The sequence below is a fragment of the Cottoperca gobio genome, chromosome 4 (assembly GCF_900634415.1).
Source record: "Cottoperca gobio chromosome 4, fCotGob3.1, whole genome shotgun sequence".
NCBI classification, from domain to species: Eukaryota; Metazoa; Chordata; class Actinopteri; order Perciformes; family Bovichtidae; genus Cottoperca; species Cottoperca gobio.
Window position 1 is genome coordinate 13,393,939 of NC_041358.1, and position 17,186 is coordinate 13,411,124.

A 17,186-nucleotide genomic window follows, 5' to 3' on the forward strand; every position below is an offset into this window, starting at 1 on the left:
TGTGGATATACATGGTTCTTGCAGCAGGATACATCTTAATATAATGGATTTTATAGACAGTGGATGGCTAGTCACCGCTGAACAACGGCAGGTGCAGCCTAATTTTGAAGTGTCCGCCTGTTTCACTCTGCTGAAAAGGTGCTGGGCTTCATATCTTTTCTGCAGTGTGAAGATTTGTATTTATAAAATTGGCAAACCTTTTTTGGCTCTTATAGATAGATAGATAGATAGATAGATAGATAGATAGATAGATATAACTTTAGTTATCCCGAGGGAAATTGTTATGCAACAGTTGCAATACACAGTAGGAGACAGTATAAGATTTACAAGACAAAGATTTACAAATAGTGCAGAAATGTTTATATCTATCTATAGAGATATAGAGATGTGTGTGTGTATAGATATGTATGTGTATATGTATATGTATGTATATATATATGTATAGATATATATATATATATATATATATATATATATATATATATATATATAATATATATATATAGATATATATATATATATATATATAGATATATAGATATATATATATAGATATATATATATATATAGATATAATATATATATTATATATCTATTATATATACTATATATAGATATATATCTATATATATATATATATATCTCTATATATATATCTCATATATATATATATATATATCTATATATATATATCTATATATATCTATATCTATATCTCTCTATATTTATCTCTCTATCTCTCTATATCTATATCTCTCTATTTATCTATATCTTCTCTCTTTCATGTCTATCATCTCTACTATCTCTATCTATCGCTATGTCTGTATCTCTCTATAGTATCTCTCTCTCTCTCTCTATCTATAGCCTATCTTCTCTTGCATTCTATCTCTCTCTTCGCTTTCCACTTCCCTTCCTATCCTCTATCTCTTCTACTCTCTTCTCGCTGCTCTATCTCTCTCTCTATCTCTCTCTCTCTCTCTTTCTATCTATCTCTCTATCTCTCTCTCTCATCTCTCTCTCTCTTTTCTCTCTCTCTCTCTCTCTCTCTCCTGTCTCTCTCTCCTCTCTCTCTCTTTCTCTCTCTTCTCTCTCTCTCTCTCTTTCTCTCTTCTCTCTCTCTCTCTCTTCTATCTCTCTCTACTTCTCTCGTATCTCTCTCTGCTCTCTTTCTCTCTCTATCTCTCTCTCTCTATCTTTCTCTCTCATCTCTCTCTTTACTCTCTCTCTCTCTCTCCTTCTCTCTCTATCTCTTTCCTTTCTCTCTCTCTTCCTCTCTCTCTCTCTTCTCTCGTCTCTCTCTCTCTATCTCTCTCTCTCTCTCTCTCTCTCTCTCTCTTCTCTCTCTCTCTTCTCTCTCTCTCTCTCTCTCTCTCTCTCTTCTTCTCTCTCTCTCTCTCTCTCTCTCTCTCTCTCTCTCTCTCTCTCTCTCTCTCTCTCTCTCTCTCTCTCTCTCTCTCCCCCTCCTCTCTCTCTCTCTCTCTCTCTCTCTCTCTCTCTCTCTCTCTCTCTCTCTCTCTCTCTCTCTCTCTTTCTTTTTCTCTCTCTCTCTCTCTCTCTCTCTCTCTCTCTCTCTCTCTCTCTCTCTCTCTTTCTTTTTTCTCTCTCTCTCTCTCTCTCTCTCTCTCTCTCTCTCTCTCTCTCTCTCTCTCTCTCTCTCTCTCTCTCTCTCTCTGCTTTCTCTCTCTCTCTCTCTCTTTCTCTTTGTGTCTCTCTCTCTCTATCTCTCTCTGTCCACATGAGATGGGGTAAGGTGCAATATTCAACAAGGTAAGGTGCAATATTTGGCAAAATAACATAAAATCACAAGATAGAAATGATAGTAGGGAGAGGGAGAGAGGACCTCAGGTCACTGTGTCTCCTCTGTCCCTCTCACAACCTTTTCAGGTTAATTCTGTATTATGAGCAAAGACAAAATTAAAAAAAACAAATGAATGTAATTTGAATCTTTCTCAAGGACACTCACAGGCCCATTACTGATGCTATCTCTGTTGAATTGTCCTCAGGATCATTTCTAATTGCTGTGTAGAGAACAACCCCTTTTGGTAGGTACTGTATGGTCATCAAGCAAGCATTCATACACTACATTATTAATATGCATATTCAATGGAATAATTATTTAAAGGCCCATGCATTCAGATGGAACATACAAGGATAAGTGTTAAGATTTGTATTCTTTATATTCCCAAATCAAGATCAAATCAACCTTGTGTTGTTGGTTGTGCTGAGTCCAGCCGGTTTCTTTGCCCTCATTAAAATGTTTGATCAGAATGGAACCCCTCCCCCCCTCTCGTTCTCTTTTACTCTATCTCTCTCTCTCTCTCTCTATCTCTCTCTCTCTCTTCTCTCTGGTCTCTCTTTCTCTATCTTCTTTTCTTGTTCCTCTTCTCTATCTCTCTCTCTCTCTTTCTCTTTCTTCTTTCTTCCTGTTTCTCTTTCTCTTCTCCTTCTTTTTCTCTCTCTCTTCTCTCTTTCTCTTTCTTCTCGCTTCTCTCTCGCTCGCTTCTATCTTTCTCTATCTCTCTCTCTCTCTCTCTCTCTCGCTCTCTCGCTCTCGCTATCTCTCTCTCACTCTCTCACTCACTCACACACACACACACACATCATGTGTTTTTTGATGTGGAATTCAAAGTGGCTGCAAATGTATTTTTTATCTGGCACACATTTGTGCTGAGCGTCCTGCCCACCGCTTCTATGCAAAGTGGGTTGAAGGAGAATAGTAATGACTTTGGCCTTATGGGACTCTAAATGAGTGAAGTTCAAAAGCAGCCTGTACATCACAGCACCTGTCAATCAAACTAGGCCAGGGCCAGGTCTGCAAGCAAGCAGAGGCAGCCAAAGAGTGTGTAGCATATGTGTGTGTTTACTTGTGCACATGTGTGTCTGTATGTTGCTAAGCCAGAGGATGGGGGGGGGGGGGGGTTAGTTTGAGGGATGGAAGGATCAAAGCACCCGGGCTTGGTGCAGTGCAGAACAGGCTGCTCCTCTGCATACCTCCCCTTTTGTCAGCTCATAACTACAGAGATAGGAGCTCTGGAAACCACACAAAAGATATTTTAAAATAGCACGGCTCATGCTGTTGCTTAACACTAAAACAAATTACTGAATGAAATGTGATATGATATGTGTGAATATGTTCACAGAAAAGCCGCCATGTGTTAAAAATGTGTTGATGGCAACTTGTGTCATTTTTTTTGACACCTAAGTGTGTGTGTGTGTGTGGGCTATTTACAGCTACTAAACTGTTTTTTACTTAGATGTTATGCATAATAGTAATGTGTTCTTTATACTATGACAGTTTTATTAAAATTAGATTAAAAAAATTGCAATATATGGCCTTGCTTACATTGCAAGTGTATATGCATAGATTATTCCCAAGTACTGATATCCAACATAACCATAGAAAAACAATGGCTCAACTCAATGTCCTGGCAGCCCTTTCTACAAACACTTTCAGATGTATTCATGGAAATGGGTATTAGCTTTGTTGCGAGAAAAGCAGAATTTAAGTAGTTTTCCATGGAAAATATTATTCACAAGCCAATTACTCCCACTTTAATATGAGGTCTGGGCAACAGATGATATAGCCAGCGATACAATCCAGCTCATTTGAAACAAGCGGGCACTATTAGTTTCAACAGATGTTTCATGTAATTGGATAAACTTCATGGTTTCACAAAGATTTCTTTACTATTTTATGTAAATCATGTAGATCTCACTCAATAGTTTGAAAACCTGTGAGTCTGGGTGTTTTATTGTAAATAAAGCTGTGGAGTAGTAAATCTGTTGGTGCTGAGAGAACATTCAGAGCCGCTCCACCAACAAATGAGTCGGACACACTCTATAAATTTCTCAAATGTTGCCTTGTTTGTGTATTTAGGTTTGATGGAAACTTCAATACCAACGTCTCCAAGACCATCTGCTGTGACAGACTTTCCCCCAACGTCAACAGCCGAGCGTTCAACCCTGGACGGGACCTCAACTCAGGTTTGTCTCACACACACACACGCACACACACACACACACACAACATGGACAACCAATGCTAAAACCATTTAAACTTATGAATCCATTTCTTTCTTCTTCTTTCTTTACTGTGGACCGCACGCCAAATGTTGAATAAATTAAAAGCCATTTCCATGGCAACCAGTTTTTAATTTTGAAGTTGTATTATCTTTTCTATTCGTCTCATCTTCTGAAATGTTAGAAGAGGCAACATCTAGCTGAGATGGAAATAATTAGCGCCGCATGTCTAAAGAGATGTTTGTACAGTCTTTCCTGTGCTCCCTCACTCCCACTTTAAATGAGATCAAATGCACTTTGTTTGACTTTGAACTCTGCCTGCAATTGTATTCAGGTAGTGTACGTTTCAGTGTACGTGCACCTATCCTGTTGTTCAGGGCTGTGTCCTTCATTTGTTTCTGTCCTCAAGTCTAACCTCAACATCATCCTCACAAATATTACAAAAGAGAACACACACACACACACACACTATGTTTATTGATGCTCCATATTGCATAAGCACATTGCAGAATATTACCCTGTGAAACCCACATGTGTCTGCACAGCATATGTCGGCCTGCATGTGATTAAGAAGAAAATTGACTAGAAACCAGGCAAAAGCCAACTTTCCCTGCTGGTTTTTCTGTTCTGGTGCCATCGCTTGGTTAGCGATGTGTTCCCTCTGTTTCCAGAGCAGAAATATCAAGCTGTGTTACACGCGTTCGTGACACATACTGGCAGCTTTTCACGGAATATTGAACTCATTTTCTCCGTGTCTCTTAAAGTTCCAGTTTCAGTCCAGCACACATTGTAAGATCTCTGCCAGGTCTTTCCAGGAATGTGTGATTGTATGATCGCACGAATTAAAGCAGGTTCTTCTAACATTCCCTGTAAGGTTTGCAGGTAAAATCTGGGAAGTTTTCAAATCCCCAAAATGTTTCTACAAAAGTGGTCAAATTGGAAGAATTTACTGGTCAAAGTCAAAAAATGGCAGCAAACTGAATAATTCTGGGTGCAATAATCCCAAAAGAACTCTGCAGGATCGTGGAGGGACTGCTTTAAATCGTCAGTATGTTTCAAATTAAGCGCTTGGATCATCGAACGGCTCCTGAACCCACACTTTTGCCTTTTTAGATGTGTTGTTGACACTGGATACGAACCAGTTTATTTGAAGCATACTGAACTCTTTACTCCTTAATTCAACCCTGGATATTGCACTTGCCCCCCCTTCCTTTCCTTTTTACAGGAAACCTCCAACATAATTTGTTCTTCTTCTGCTGCCCCACTCCAATTTTTCTTCAGACACCCCAGTCTGTTCCTCTCTCTGCAAACCATTCATAATGACTGCCATTCATAACATGTCACCATCGGCTGGCTCTTATTTTCCTTGCAAGCCAGTCACAGCGAGTTCAAGTTACCCCTCTCCTCTCCCTGTCCCTCACACTCAGCCCTCCTTGACCCCCACGTTCCCAGTGTATTCATTCTCTCCCATTTGTCTCAGCCCAGTCTAAACAAGCAGCTACAAAGGGGACGGAGGGAGGGAGGGAGCGGGTGAGAGAGGGAGGGATAATTGAGGGGGAGAGAATGATGAATGAAGGGGAAGAAAGGAGGGGTGAGAGCTGATTGAAATGGAGTAATTGTATGAAGAATGTATTGTATTCTATCCATCTTCTCTCCTCATCTTTAATTTTACTTTTTATTTCCAAGGGAGGGTTAGGGGGAGATAGGGGAGAGATAGTGAATGTGGGAGGCATCAATTGTGATAGCAGCAGGTGGGAGTGAAAAGACAAATAGATGAGAGATGACTGGTGGTGTGTGATTAGAGGACCAATTTGATCCATTTTCTTTTGTCCATCCATTTTTTCCCTTTTTGCTGCCTTCCTTCCTGCGCAATTTAATCTATTTACTGTCTTTAAAGATGTTATGTCAACTTTATTTCTGTTTCCATCCATTCAATCCTCTGTCAAGTGTCTTTGAGTTTCTAGAAAAGCACTATACAAGCAAAATGTATTATTATTCTAATTATTATTAATCTACTTGCATGTCTTGAATACTTCCAAAAAGGCGTGTTTGCTTGCAGGAACTAAACTGTATGTGTGTGCACATATGTACTTAGTTATATTTTTCTAACTTTTCAAACAACTTCAACTCCAACTTTCGTCACTCTGACTTGCGTTCGCCATGCCAAGTTGTCTGGCTTTGTGAGTGACACGCCGGGAAACAAACCACAATTGAACCAGAACTCCAGAAATGAATGCAAAGTGAAAAGCAATTCTTTTTTGTCCAATCAGTTGACTTGTCACACTGCAAGGCCTTGCCTGAATTTGCATCAAGGTAACAGAACTTCAACTAAAGTGAACGGAAGTCAAATGAATTACAGCATACTGTTTTAACTTTGAAAAACTATGATGAGAATGAAAATGTAGCACCAAACACAGCATGCAGACGCTCACTATAATCTCCATATAATCAGGGTTTTTTGTTTGTTTATAAGCCAACACACAACTACTGTTTAACGGATTACTGTGGAATTTTGTACCGACATTCATGATCCCCTGACTTTCCATCTTATGCCACCGCAAGTTTCCCCTTATCTTGTAAAATATCTCCACATCTACTGGATAGTTTTGCACAAAATTTGGTGCAGACATCTATGGTTCCCAGATGACTCATTCTACTGACTTTTGGTGACATTTCCCCTAGTGGCAGCATGTGGTTCATGCTGGTATCGAGCGAAATATCTCTACAACTAATGTATGGATTGCCATGGAATTTATGTTCCCCTCTCAGGATGAATTGTACTTTGGTTTGTGATGAAATACCTGCTAAACTATTGACGTTCCCACAATCCTACGCTGTTTTGTGTTTCGGGCTGCTTAGCAGAAGTTAATATGCTAAAAGCGCCGCGGCTGCCACAGCTTAACTTCACAGAGCTGCCAGCATGTCTGTGGGCTCTTAAGTCTTAACTCAGTCACACATGAAGAAAACTGAATTAGAATAAATAAACAATGCTTGTCTCATTGTTGTTAATAAAGGTGGTTAAGAACATCATGTGTGTTCCCTAGATTTAAATGCAACAAAGAGCGAGAGAGCTACCAGATACACACGTGTGAAACTTTGAGTAAATTCCTCAAATGTTTTTGCGATATCGGGATCATTCATTACTAGCTCCAAAGTGTGTTTATGTATGGAAGTAGATGCAGATGTATCAAAGCTGCTCCTGGCAAACAGTCAGTATTATTAAGGTTGTAGGAACTGGGTGTCATTTGGGTCCCATGTCTTGGCTTGTCCATCTGTTTTTGGGAAGATCTAAACATTGGTGGCAGAGTGGAGCACTGTAGCCTGACGGATGTATACAGAGCCCTTCTTCCACTGTCAACACATCTGAGTGTTTCCTGTTTATATGAGCCTCAGAGATGGATGGAGTAACTGGGCAGAGATGATGTATGATGGGCGACCAGACCTGCTGTGTCTCCAAAAAAACAATTATTTTGCCAAACACATGCAGTCGGTTTCCGTGCTGTTTTATAATGTTTGGCATTTGGGCGGTTTCACAGTTGTTCTGTAATTTATCTGTTTGTGTATATATTTAATATTTAATTTGGATTGGAGTGTTAGTTGTATATTTGACATGTGATTTTCCACCCCTCTCATTAAAAAGAAGTGGTCTTTGGCTCATAACATTGCTGGAAGGTTGGAAAAGGTCAAAACAGGTTCTCGTTAACAGGTGATTAATTCAATGTGATCACAAGCCAAGAACCACATTCTGAGACTATTTAGACCCCGCTGTTCTGCACGGATGGCAGGTTAGAATATCTGGCAAAGACTTTTGACTTAATTAGCAAGATATTTGCAATCCTACCCGTCTGTGGAAACCTCCACCCGTATAATAACAAATAGCTGGTGAATGTGTAAAGCTGCTAATGACCTGCAGAAACCACAATGAATATTTATTAGTGGTAAGAAATCTAACATTGTCATTCCTGGCTAGATCTCTATTATATTATTATATTAGACTGAATATTAGAGATGTTAGAGTCTGGCCTTGTGTGGCTTTAGGAATGAATACAAAGACATAAAACAGAAATTCATGACATTGTTTTAGATATGTGGGTATGAACACATATTTCTAGAGTTTCTCAACTGCTATTTGATTTGCATTTGTGCTAGATTGTTAATCTATATTTATAGGATTAGTTCATTTGGTATACTGTTTGAGGATCTAAGGTTATTGGTATAGTTGGTCGGCGTGTCCATGTTTTTTAAGAAACGAATGCATTAAACAGCTGCATTATTGTTTCGTGTTACTTTTAATAAAGCCTACTCTGAGGGCTACGCTCTGTTTCCTCCCTCTCTGTCTCTGTTTTCACCCAAAGTTTCTATTCGTGTCTCTCTAACTCCCCCCCTCCCTCTCTCCCCATCTCTTTGTGAAAGGCCGTTTTGTGTTGCAATGAGCGGAAAGGAAGTTGCTGGCTTTGTGATGGGATCTCTGTGAAGATACTGTTGACTCTGTGACCCAGTAAAATATCTGTCTGTTAGTGTTGAGCAAATAATCCGGCTCAGTGTCTCTGCAGAGGTTGTAGTTGAGGCTGTTATTTTAGCTCGCCCCGCAGTCACAGTTACGACACAGATTGAGTTCCGGTATCCAAATGAAAGACGTGTACTGTTTACTTCCCAGTAGTTGAAGAGCTCAAACTATTTTTTCTTCATCAAGTTAATGTATTCTACAAGAGGTGTGGATTGGGAAATTCATTTACATGTGTATACTTTACGTTCAGTCACAAACGGGTGTGTTGTCTTGCCTGAATAGGCCGGTTTGCATAGATGTGAAAAGGTCAATAACAGAAAACAATGCACAACTGTTTATCGTAGGGAAAGTAGACGCGTTACAGAAGTTTGTGTGTACTTGAAAGCAGGCTCGTTCAACATGAGCCAGGCCTGCAGAAAACCAATCATTGCACAATGCATGTCGTTTGGATTCCTGTCCGACTTGCTCTGACGTCAGGCAAATGTAGCAACAATAACCTCACGCTGTCTGAAAATAAATGCAGGGCATGATGGGCAATGCCCGGTTCTCCGCTGATCTAAGAGCTGATTTGTTAAGATATTGGATCAACAACATGATGGTCTGTTGCTAGCTTTACAGTATATTAGCAGTTTTGGGAGAATAAACACAAACGGTCGCTTTTTGTCGGAATACACCTCGAAAATTCAGCATAATACTTGTATTTTAACAAAAGATGTCCAAAACTATGTCCAGTAATTCACATATCACAATGTAATATAGTATTCTCAAACGATTTAAGTGAAGTTAATTAATGTCAAGTTTACATAGTCTTGCATACAATGTATCAAAGGGCTATACTGAACCAAACAATCACATGTTCCTATTGCAGCCAAAGACATGATAGTGGTTTCTCTCACACACTCTGAGGTCATTTGTTTCCACAGCTTGTACATGCATAAGAACAATTAAAGAACGTCAATCACAAAAGCATAGCCACAAGGTCCATTGAGTGTTATTGCTACAGCGATGGCAGAGGGCACAAAGCTCTTTCTGTATTCCATTTTTACCTTCTATCTTTCCACCCTGCCTTTCCCACTTGTGTTTTTCTTTCATTGATCTTTCTCCTCCCTGTTTCTATCTCACTTTTATTTTTTAATAACACTTTTGCTGTTCCCTCTCTGTCTCCTGTCTCTACAGTGTTGGCAGACAACCTGAAGTCCAACCCGGGGATAAAGTGGCAGTACTTCAGCTCAGAGGAGGGCATCTTCACGGTCTTTCCTGCACACAAGTTCCAGTGCAAGGGAAGTTACGAGCACCGCAGCAGGTAAAGTTATTGTTGAGCTCAAAGTTTCTGCCAAACACACAATTTTTCGAGAGATATCACTCACTTGGCAAATGATGTAAAAAAAACAAAAACAAAAAAAAACCCATGAACTTGTTCCTGCCCTCATCCACCTCCCCTCTCCTCCTCCTCTCTGTCAGTTGCTGTGGGGTGGTCCAGAGGGCATGTTAATGGCATGCTGCCCTCTCACACCCTGACCACACATGCCCTTGGCAGGAATGTGGCTCTGTACCGCTAAAGCTTGTTGGAATTTCACACCTCCACTGTTGTGGGTTTTTGTGTGGCCACGGCTGAAAGACGTGTCTATATTTCTTTCTTTTTTATATATATATATATATATATATATTCTTTTGTCTCTATTCCTTTTTGGTGCATTTGGGTTTTTTTTTCTTTCTTTTTTTTTTTTATAAAATCATGTCTTTTTTTTGTTTTTTGTCTCTGGCTTTTCAAGTCAGTGAGTTGGCATACAGCCATGAGAGAAATGACGTTACTTGGCTTGCTTCAAGTGTGAATGAGGCTTTGTGAGTTCATCACTCCCCTTCTCTGTGTTAGTGTCTCCTTGTCCAGCAGACCACACACACACACACACAGGTGCTCGTTGACCCCCCTACCCTCTGCCCCCCACCACCAAGCTGACACATACACCACATTTTGAAAATATAATTAAAAATAATAGATTTAGAAGTACTTTTGTACCAACAGCCGGCTGACACTGAGCACATATTGTATCTGTTTTACCCTTAGGGTCTATGATAATGTCAATTAAAAAAATAATTTGCAGGCCTTTTGTAGCAGGAAGTTTCTTTATATGTCACTGTGATCCTACAAGACCTGTAAATAATAAAAAGCATTAACTGAAAAGTGAAATTATTTTAATAACTTTTGAAGCTTTAAGGTTTCTCATGTAGTTGTAGGAAGTCGCGCACACATGGTTTCGGATGAAATAAAGAAAGTGGTGAACCTCCACCAAAATGAACAGTAGGAAGGGGATTTCCTAAGGAAACTGTAGAGTGCAGACTGGACAAGAAAATAAAACTCTTGTGTGAAAAAGAAAGACGTAATGTTGCATTTCCGTGAATGCACTGATGGGTGTACAGGGAGATTTTATAATCAAGCCTGAGTGAGACCGGGAGCCAGTGCAGTGATTTGAGGATGGGTGTGATGTGTTCGTACTTTCACTCTCATCAGGATCCTAGCAGCGCTGTTCTGGATGTATTGCAGCTTCTGCAGTTAGCACATACGTGACACAGTTACAGAGTCACGTTGCTGTTTTTAATAAGCACTTAGTCCAGCACATAGAAAACATTTAAATATTATTACCACTGCACACATGCTGCTACAGTATGTGTTAATTGTCTTGGATTGTATTACTTTGTAGTCAATGTTTGTGTGTGTGTGTGTGTGTGTGTGTGTGTGTGTGTGTGTGTGTGTGTGTGTGTGTGTGTGTGTGTGTGTTGTGTGTGTTTGTGTGTGTGTGTGTGTGTGTGTGTTCCTGCAGGCCTGTGTATGTGTCTGCGGTGCGTCCCCAGTCTAAACACATCGTAGTGATGGTGGACCACGGAGCGTCTGTAACTGACACCCAGCTGCAGATCGCCAGGGACTCTGCACTGGTCATCCTCAATGCCATAGATGAACAGGACAAGGTTAGTGAAAGGGAATAGACCGTATCCCTCTAACCTGTATTTGCTTATTAAGAAGAATGCATTAAAAGTATAATATATAACTTTTTCAGAATTAAAATGTCTAAAAAAAGACTTCATCACCAAACTTCATTCATTTTCCAGCAGATGCTTTTGAAAAAAATCAACCAAAGGCCAACAACTTTTCAGTGTCACTCAAACTATCGTGTTTTTATCATTTAATGTCATCGTCACTCCTCTCCAGATCTCCATTTTGTCAGTGGCAGAGACGGTTCGCTCCTGTTCTCTGGACCAGTGCTACAAGAGTCTGCTCTCTCCAGCCACCAGTGAGACCAAGAGGAAGATGAGCACCTTCATCTCCAACATCAAGGCGTCGGATGCAGCCACACAGCACGCAGCTGGCTTCCAGAAGGCCTTCCAGCTGCTCCGAAACACCAGCAGTCTCTGCAAACGGAGTACCAGTAAGACATTGTAACATTGTGGTGACGCTGCATATTAGGAATGTGCCTCAGAGATCAATTTCAACTCTTGTGCAGGTTTTATAGACATGAACTCTCGTCATTATGTCAGATATAATTTGACGTCATGGTGTTTGTTTCTGTGTTCCATCAGCTACAGACATGGTGATCATCCACCTATCGTCCGGTATCACGTCTCGAGAGTCGTCGGAGCAGGAGAAGAGAGCGACGCTCAGTGTGGTCCGAGAGGAGAACCGCCACCTCAACAATTCGGTCATGATCCTCACATACGCTCTCATGAACGGTAGGTCACTTGTATTTAAGGCTGGTGACTAGTTAAGAGTGGTTTTAATTTATTTTCTTCTGCATTTTATGCAAATGGTTTCATTAAATACCGTAATCACCAAGTTTTTATTTGGAAATAATAAAATGTATACAATTTCCAGCCGTTTTTTTAATTGAATTCTTTCCAAGTATTGTTTAAAAAAATCCAAAAGGCCCTACTTAGATTAAGGGTTAGGCCAGCATTTTAGTTGCAATTTGGACTTTTATTTATTTTTTCAATTAAAAAACACGTTTTCACATTGTTTTTATGTGTCTGCACTGTAAATGAAGTAGCCTGTGGTCTTCTCCCATGTGACACTTAGTTATGCACTAAATTATTTTACTTTACTTGGGTATTTAGAACAGCAGCCAGCTGAAAAATCATATATTTTTTAAAATAAATCACAAAACAGTCATTGAACACAACATCTTTGGCCCTGTATTAGTCACATATTCTCTACATTCATATCTAGAGTTTCTTTCTTTTTTGCCTCTGCTTGGAGCTGTTTTTCTGTGTTCGATATCCTTTCTCTATGTTCTTGGGCACAATGTGTTCAAGAGAAGACTGAAGGTTAGAGAGGTGCTCAGAAACCTCAAAGGCTTTTTTCCCCCTCTGTGTGCGTGCGTTGGTGTGGTGTGCATGCTTCCTTTTCCTCTTTTATTGTCCATCCATCTGCCTCCTCTAATTCCCACCTCCCTCTGCAACACACACACACACACACACACACACACACACTCACTCACCTCTGCTGCGCATGCATTAGTCCACCATTAACACAAATCATTTTTGCATCCGAGAATGGAAATTAGGTACATCTAAGAGAGGAGAGAGTGAGACTTCAAAGGATGTGCTGCTCACTCTGTGTGTGACTGACAGAGGACCTTGGCTGTTTAAAGAGCCTCATGATGAAAAGGATGCAGAAATCTGTCGTCCTCTGAGTTTATTAGCATTGCATATTTGTTTTGTTGCTGTTGCACACATTTTAATGACCCACTGTGGGGGTGTCTTATTCCCTACGTCCCCAGCCAAATGTGAAGTGCTGATTGTTCAAGGTGATCAGCAGTCCCTTGGCAGTATAATGTTTTAATGTCAATTAATGTCCTCAAATGGTTTTATATGACAAACTATATTAGTTAACTATATTAAGTTTAAAATCATATTAGTATTCGGATTTAAGAAGCTCGACCAAAAAGTGTTAAATGAACAACTTGACTGAAACTATTATAAAATTATTGTCTAATAATAATTGTAAAATATAAAACTAATTATAAAAATATTTTTGTTGATTCAGTTTGGAATTTTTCTTCCAATTAACTAATCGGCTATTTGTCTCCGCATGCGTTGTGATTTTGGAGTTTTGATCTGTTTTTTGCACTGCATACCATTTTTTCTTTTGACCGCATTTTAGGGTACAGCTGAGTGGCGTCATGACTGAAGTAAAACTTTGGCACTAAGTAGAACTTTTAGATATTATTAGATACAACAGTACATTTATCTCCTCTAAAGTAACTCTCTAACACGCAGATTGAGTGAGTGCGTGATGACAGACGGGTTCAGTGAGAAACATAACTGTGTTTGCTTAGCAGAAAACTTCACAGGGTATCTTTTAATTTGTAGATTTTCTTAAAAATTCAAACATTGGAATAAAATAAGGATCATTATACCTATCCTACAAAGAAGAGTGGGAAAGGATACTCACTTAAAAATGACAGTGAACGGAAACCTGGGCCGTCAGCAAAATTTCTCCTCCTCTGTGTTGGTTTGACATTGCCACCCATGACGACATTGCCTCCCGTCGGTCGCCCAGCGTGATGATCAGCAGAGCCTTGGCATTAGAAAGGGATTCTGCTGTAATCCAGTCAATGATTGGATGCTGGCAGACATTCTTTACTCTATCCTTCCCAATAGGTTGTGGGATGCCAAATGTTCCAGGTGACAGCTGAAGGGGCCAGCCATGGTTATCTATTGTCCTCTAAATGACCTTATGAGGCTTTGCAAGATCGAGTACAAAGAGCGCATTAACGACTCGGCTGCATATTTTCTTTAAAGTGATGAGGGATTTATTCATGTCATGATCTCTGAGCTTTACAGACGACAATTGTTGTTTGGCAAATGCATGGGATTCAACGAATACAGCTTATAGAGATCATGGCGCAGGTTCACAAGTCGGGGCCTGCATGTATGAAATATCTCCGGTGCTGATGCCAAATATGTGTAGGAAATCCGTGTAGCAATGTATAGCATGTGCTTTGATTATTGATCCTGTTTAAAGCCAGCCTCTAGCTGCTTAACCACGTGAACTGCATGAGGTTAATTGTACTCTAAAGAGACCAAATTCCAAAGGTTCTTGAGTTTCTCCCCCCGGTTTAGTGGCAGGGATGTGATCTCCAGCGCCTTGCTAGATTCGTTTTTTATAAAGCCAGGGGGGCAAGAGAACAGTGGGTTGCTTTTTTTGATAGTCGGAATTTTGAGTCATGTGCTTTTTAGTGAAAAGCTGTTTACTCTTTTTTACCTCCTTTCAACCGCTCCCTCCTCTTTTCATCTGCACAGATGCCCTATTCAATAGGCCTGCAGCCATGCCGTCAGATTTGTTCTTAATATCCCAGCTTGATTCAATCAAACAAATTTGACACGCCCCCCCGATCCCAAATTCATTCTCTACCCCATTCCCTGTTCTTTCAGAGGGAGTAACAGGCCTGAAGGAGTTGGCCTTCTTGAGGGATCTTGCAGAGCAGAATTCTGTGAAATACGGCGTCGACCGATCGTCGGGCCGAGACCGCTCATCTGGGTCGTCCTCGTCAGGATCAGCAGGCGCTTCCATGATACCAGTGGTGAAGGGAAGCATGATGGTGCTAAACCAGCTGAGCAACCTGGAGACGACAGTGGGCCGTTTCTACATTAACCTGCCCAATCGCATGATCGACCTGGCCCGCTTCAGCCTGCCTTACTCTGACCCCATGGGAGACGGTGAGTGGTTTGGACAAGTTTAGATCAATGAATAGAATTCAAACAAAAGATCATACATTTATATGACTAGAAACAGGGAGCAGCTAGCATGGCTCTTTCTAAAGGTAACAATCTGTATACCAGCACCTCTAAAGCTCACTTATTTACATGTTATATCCATTAGTTTTATCTGTACAAACGACAAGTTGTGGTTTTACAGAGTTGCATCGTGTTTGCCAGGGGAGACAAATTAAATGAATGAGCTTTGGATGTGATGGTAGGTTTATTTTCTTTAACCTTTGGACAGACCCAGGCTAGCTGTTTCCCCCCTGCTTCCAGCCTTTATGCTAAGCTAAGCCACTAAGCCTACTGGCTCTAGGTACATATTTATTGTACATACATAAGAGCTGTATTGCTTTTCTTGGTAACAAAGTGAAGATGCACATTTCCCAACATGTCAAACTGTTGCTTTGATAAATACTTTTATTGAAGGCAAAACTGTTAAAATTGTTAAATGTGTATTTTGAATAGAAAAGAATGGAATGAGCTCAACAGAGCTGGATTACAAAGATAATCAGAGATCATCGTAGTGTAATAAACTAACCTGAAGTGTCGTATAAAATTTACTTAGATTGTTGTTCGTCTTTCTCCAGGGTTTATTATGACTGTGAGCCGGCCGTGTTATTTCGGTAACCTGCTCCTGGGCGTGGTCGGGGTGGATGTGAACCTGGCCTACATCTTGGAGGATGTCACCTACTACCAAGACTCGCTGGCTTCATACACGTTCCTCATTGACAACAAAGGTCAGTCGCATGGAGACGGGCGAGGTGGTAGAACTCAATCTACCGCAGTGCAGGAAATGATGCATTTTCTAACTTGTGGTCAGCCATGTGAGCAGCAGCATTTGTAACCAAATACGGCTTTAAATCTTGACGGCCCGTTCTCTAAATAACGTGTTCTGGGTCTACCGGGCAATACAACAAACACAGCAGGACAAATCAGTGACACATTGCGTGCTGCTTAGGTTTCTAAGCCAGTAACAAAACAAACAACAATCAGGAAAAACTCTTTCTAGGACAGGTGCGACAGACTCCAGTGCTTATTCAAGGTATTAAGCCACATGGAAACACTCCAAAGGGTTGGAAGAGAGTGTATTTTGGGTGTTTTTGTCTCGCATACAAGTGGAATTACACGTTACTTTATCTCTTTCAACTTCCTCCACAGCCATTATGCCTTATTATACGTAATTGACATCTTCTTTGTAGCACTGGCACTTCTTTGGCATTTAATTCTCTGTTTCATTCATGCCTCAGTGCGTTGCCACAGCGCAGGGCAGTAGTGCTCATGTCCGGTCTCGGTTTGTTTTGGCTTCAGCTGAGGAGGTCTTGACTAAACCACTGCTGCTGTACAGCGGGCGAGTTGTGCAAGGTTTTGCTAGATGGCACTATAGCTACAGATTGACGTCTACAGAGTAATATTGGCTGAAATAACCTTCTCCTTCCAAGGTAATAAGATGACAATTGAAAAATCTAATTTGTGAAGAGAGAAGAATTTGCACATACAGACAGCAGGAAGGGAAAGTATATCCAACATGACTGGCAACACATTGGTTTGTATATGTTTTCTGGGGCCTGGGAGGTAGTGCCATGCTTAGAAGAGGCAGCGGTGACGGGCAGGTGGAAGACGTGTAGAGGAAATATTTAGGAGGGAGGTGAGGGGCACCATAGCGGAGCAAATCATAACATAACATGTGCAGACTAACATACATTTACTCACCTGGATGGTAAGTGTTTAGCATCATAATCTTTTACTATTAGGCCTAATTATTAAAAGTGAATTTATTGCAGCGGTGTGAGTTTTGCTCCGCTGCTGCGCCATTCAATGACTCTCTTTTTTCCCCCTCTGAAATGTTTGTTATTGTAATAAATATGCCATCAAATCATAGCTTATTACTGCACCATGCTTATTA

General features: G+C 40.5%; 1 protein-coding gene across 1 annotated transcript in view; it reads left to right on the plus strand.

Moving 5' to 3' along the window:
* cachd1 (cache domain containing 1) overlaps positions 1 to 17,186 on the plus strand; it is a 70,226-nt gene that overhangs the window by 42,287 nt on the left and 10,753 nt on the right. The window contains exons 5-11 of the mRNA XM_029429589.1: positions 3,878 to 3,984; positions 9,704 to 9,830; positions 11,347 to 11,491; positions 11,733 to 11,949; positions 12,101 to 12,250; positions 14,954 to 15,238; positions 15,871 to 16,020. Coding sequence (XP_029285449.1) covers positions 3,878 to 3,984; positions 9,704 to 9,830; positions 11,347 to 11,491; positions 11,733 to 11,949; positions 12,101 to 12,250; positions 14,954 to 15,238; positions 15,871 to 16,020 — 1,181 coding nt within the window. The remainder of the gene's footprint in view (positions 1 to 3,877; positions 3,985 to 9,703; positions 9,831 to 11,346; positions 11,492 to 11,732; positions 11,950 to 12,100; positions 12,251 to 14,953; positions 15,239 to 15,870; positions 16,021 to 17,186) is intronic.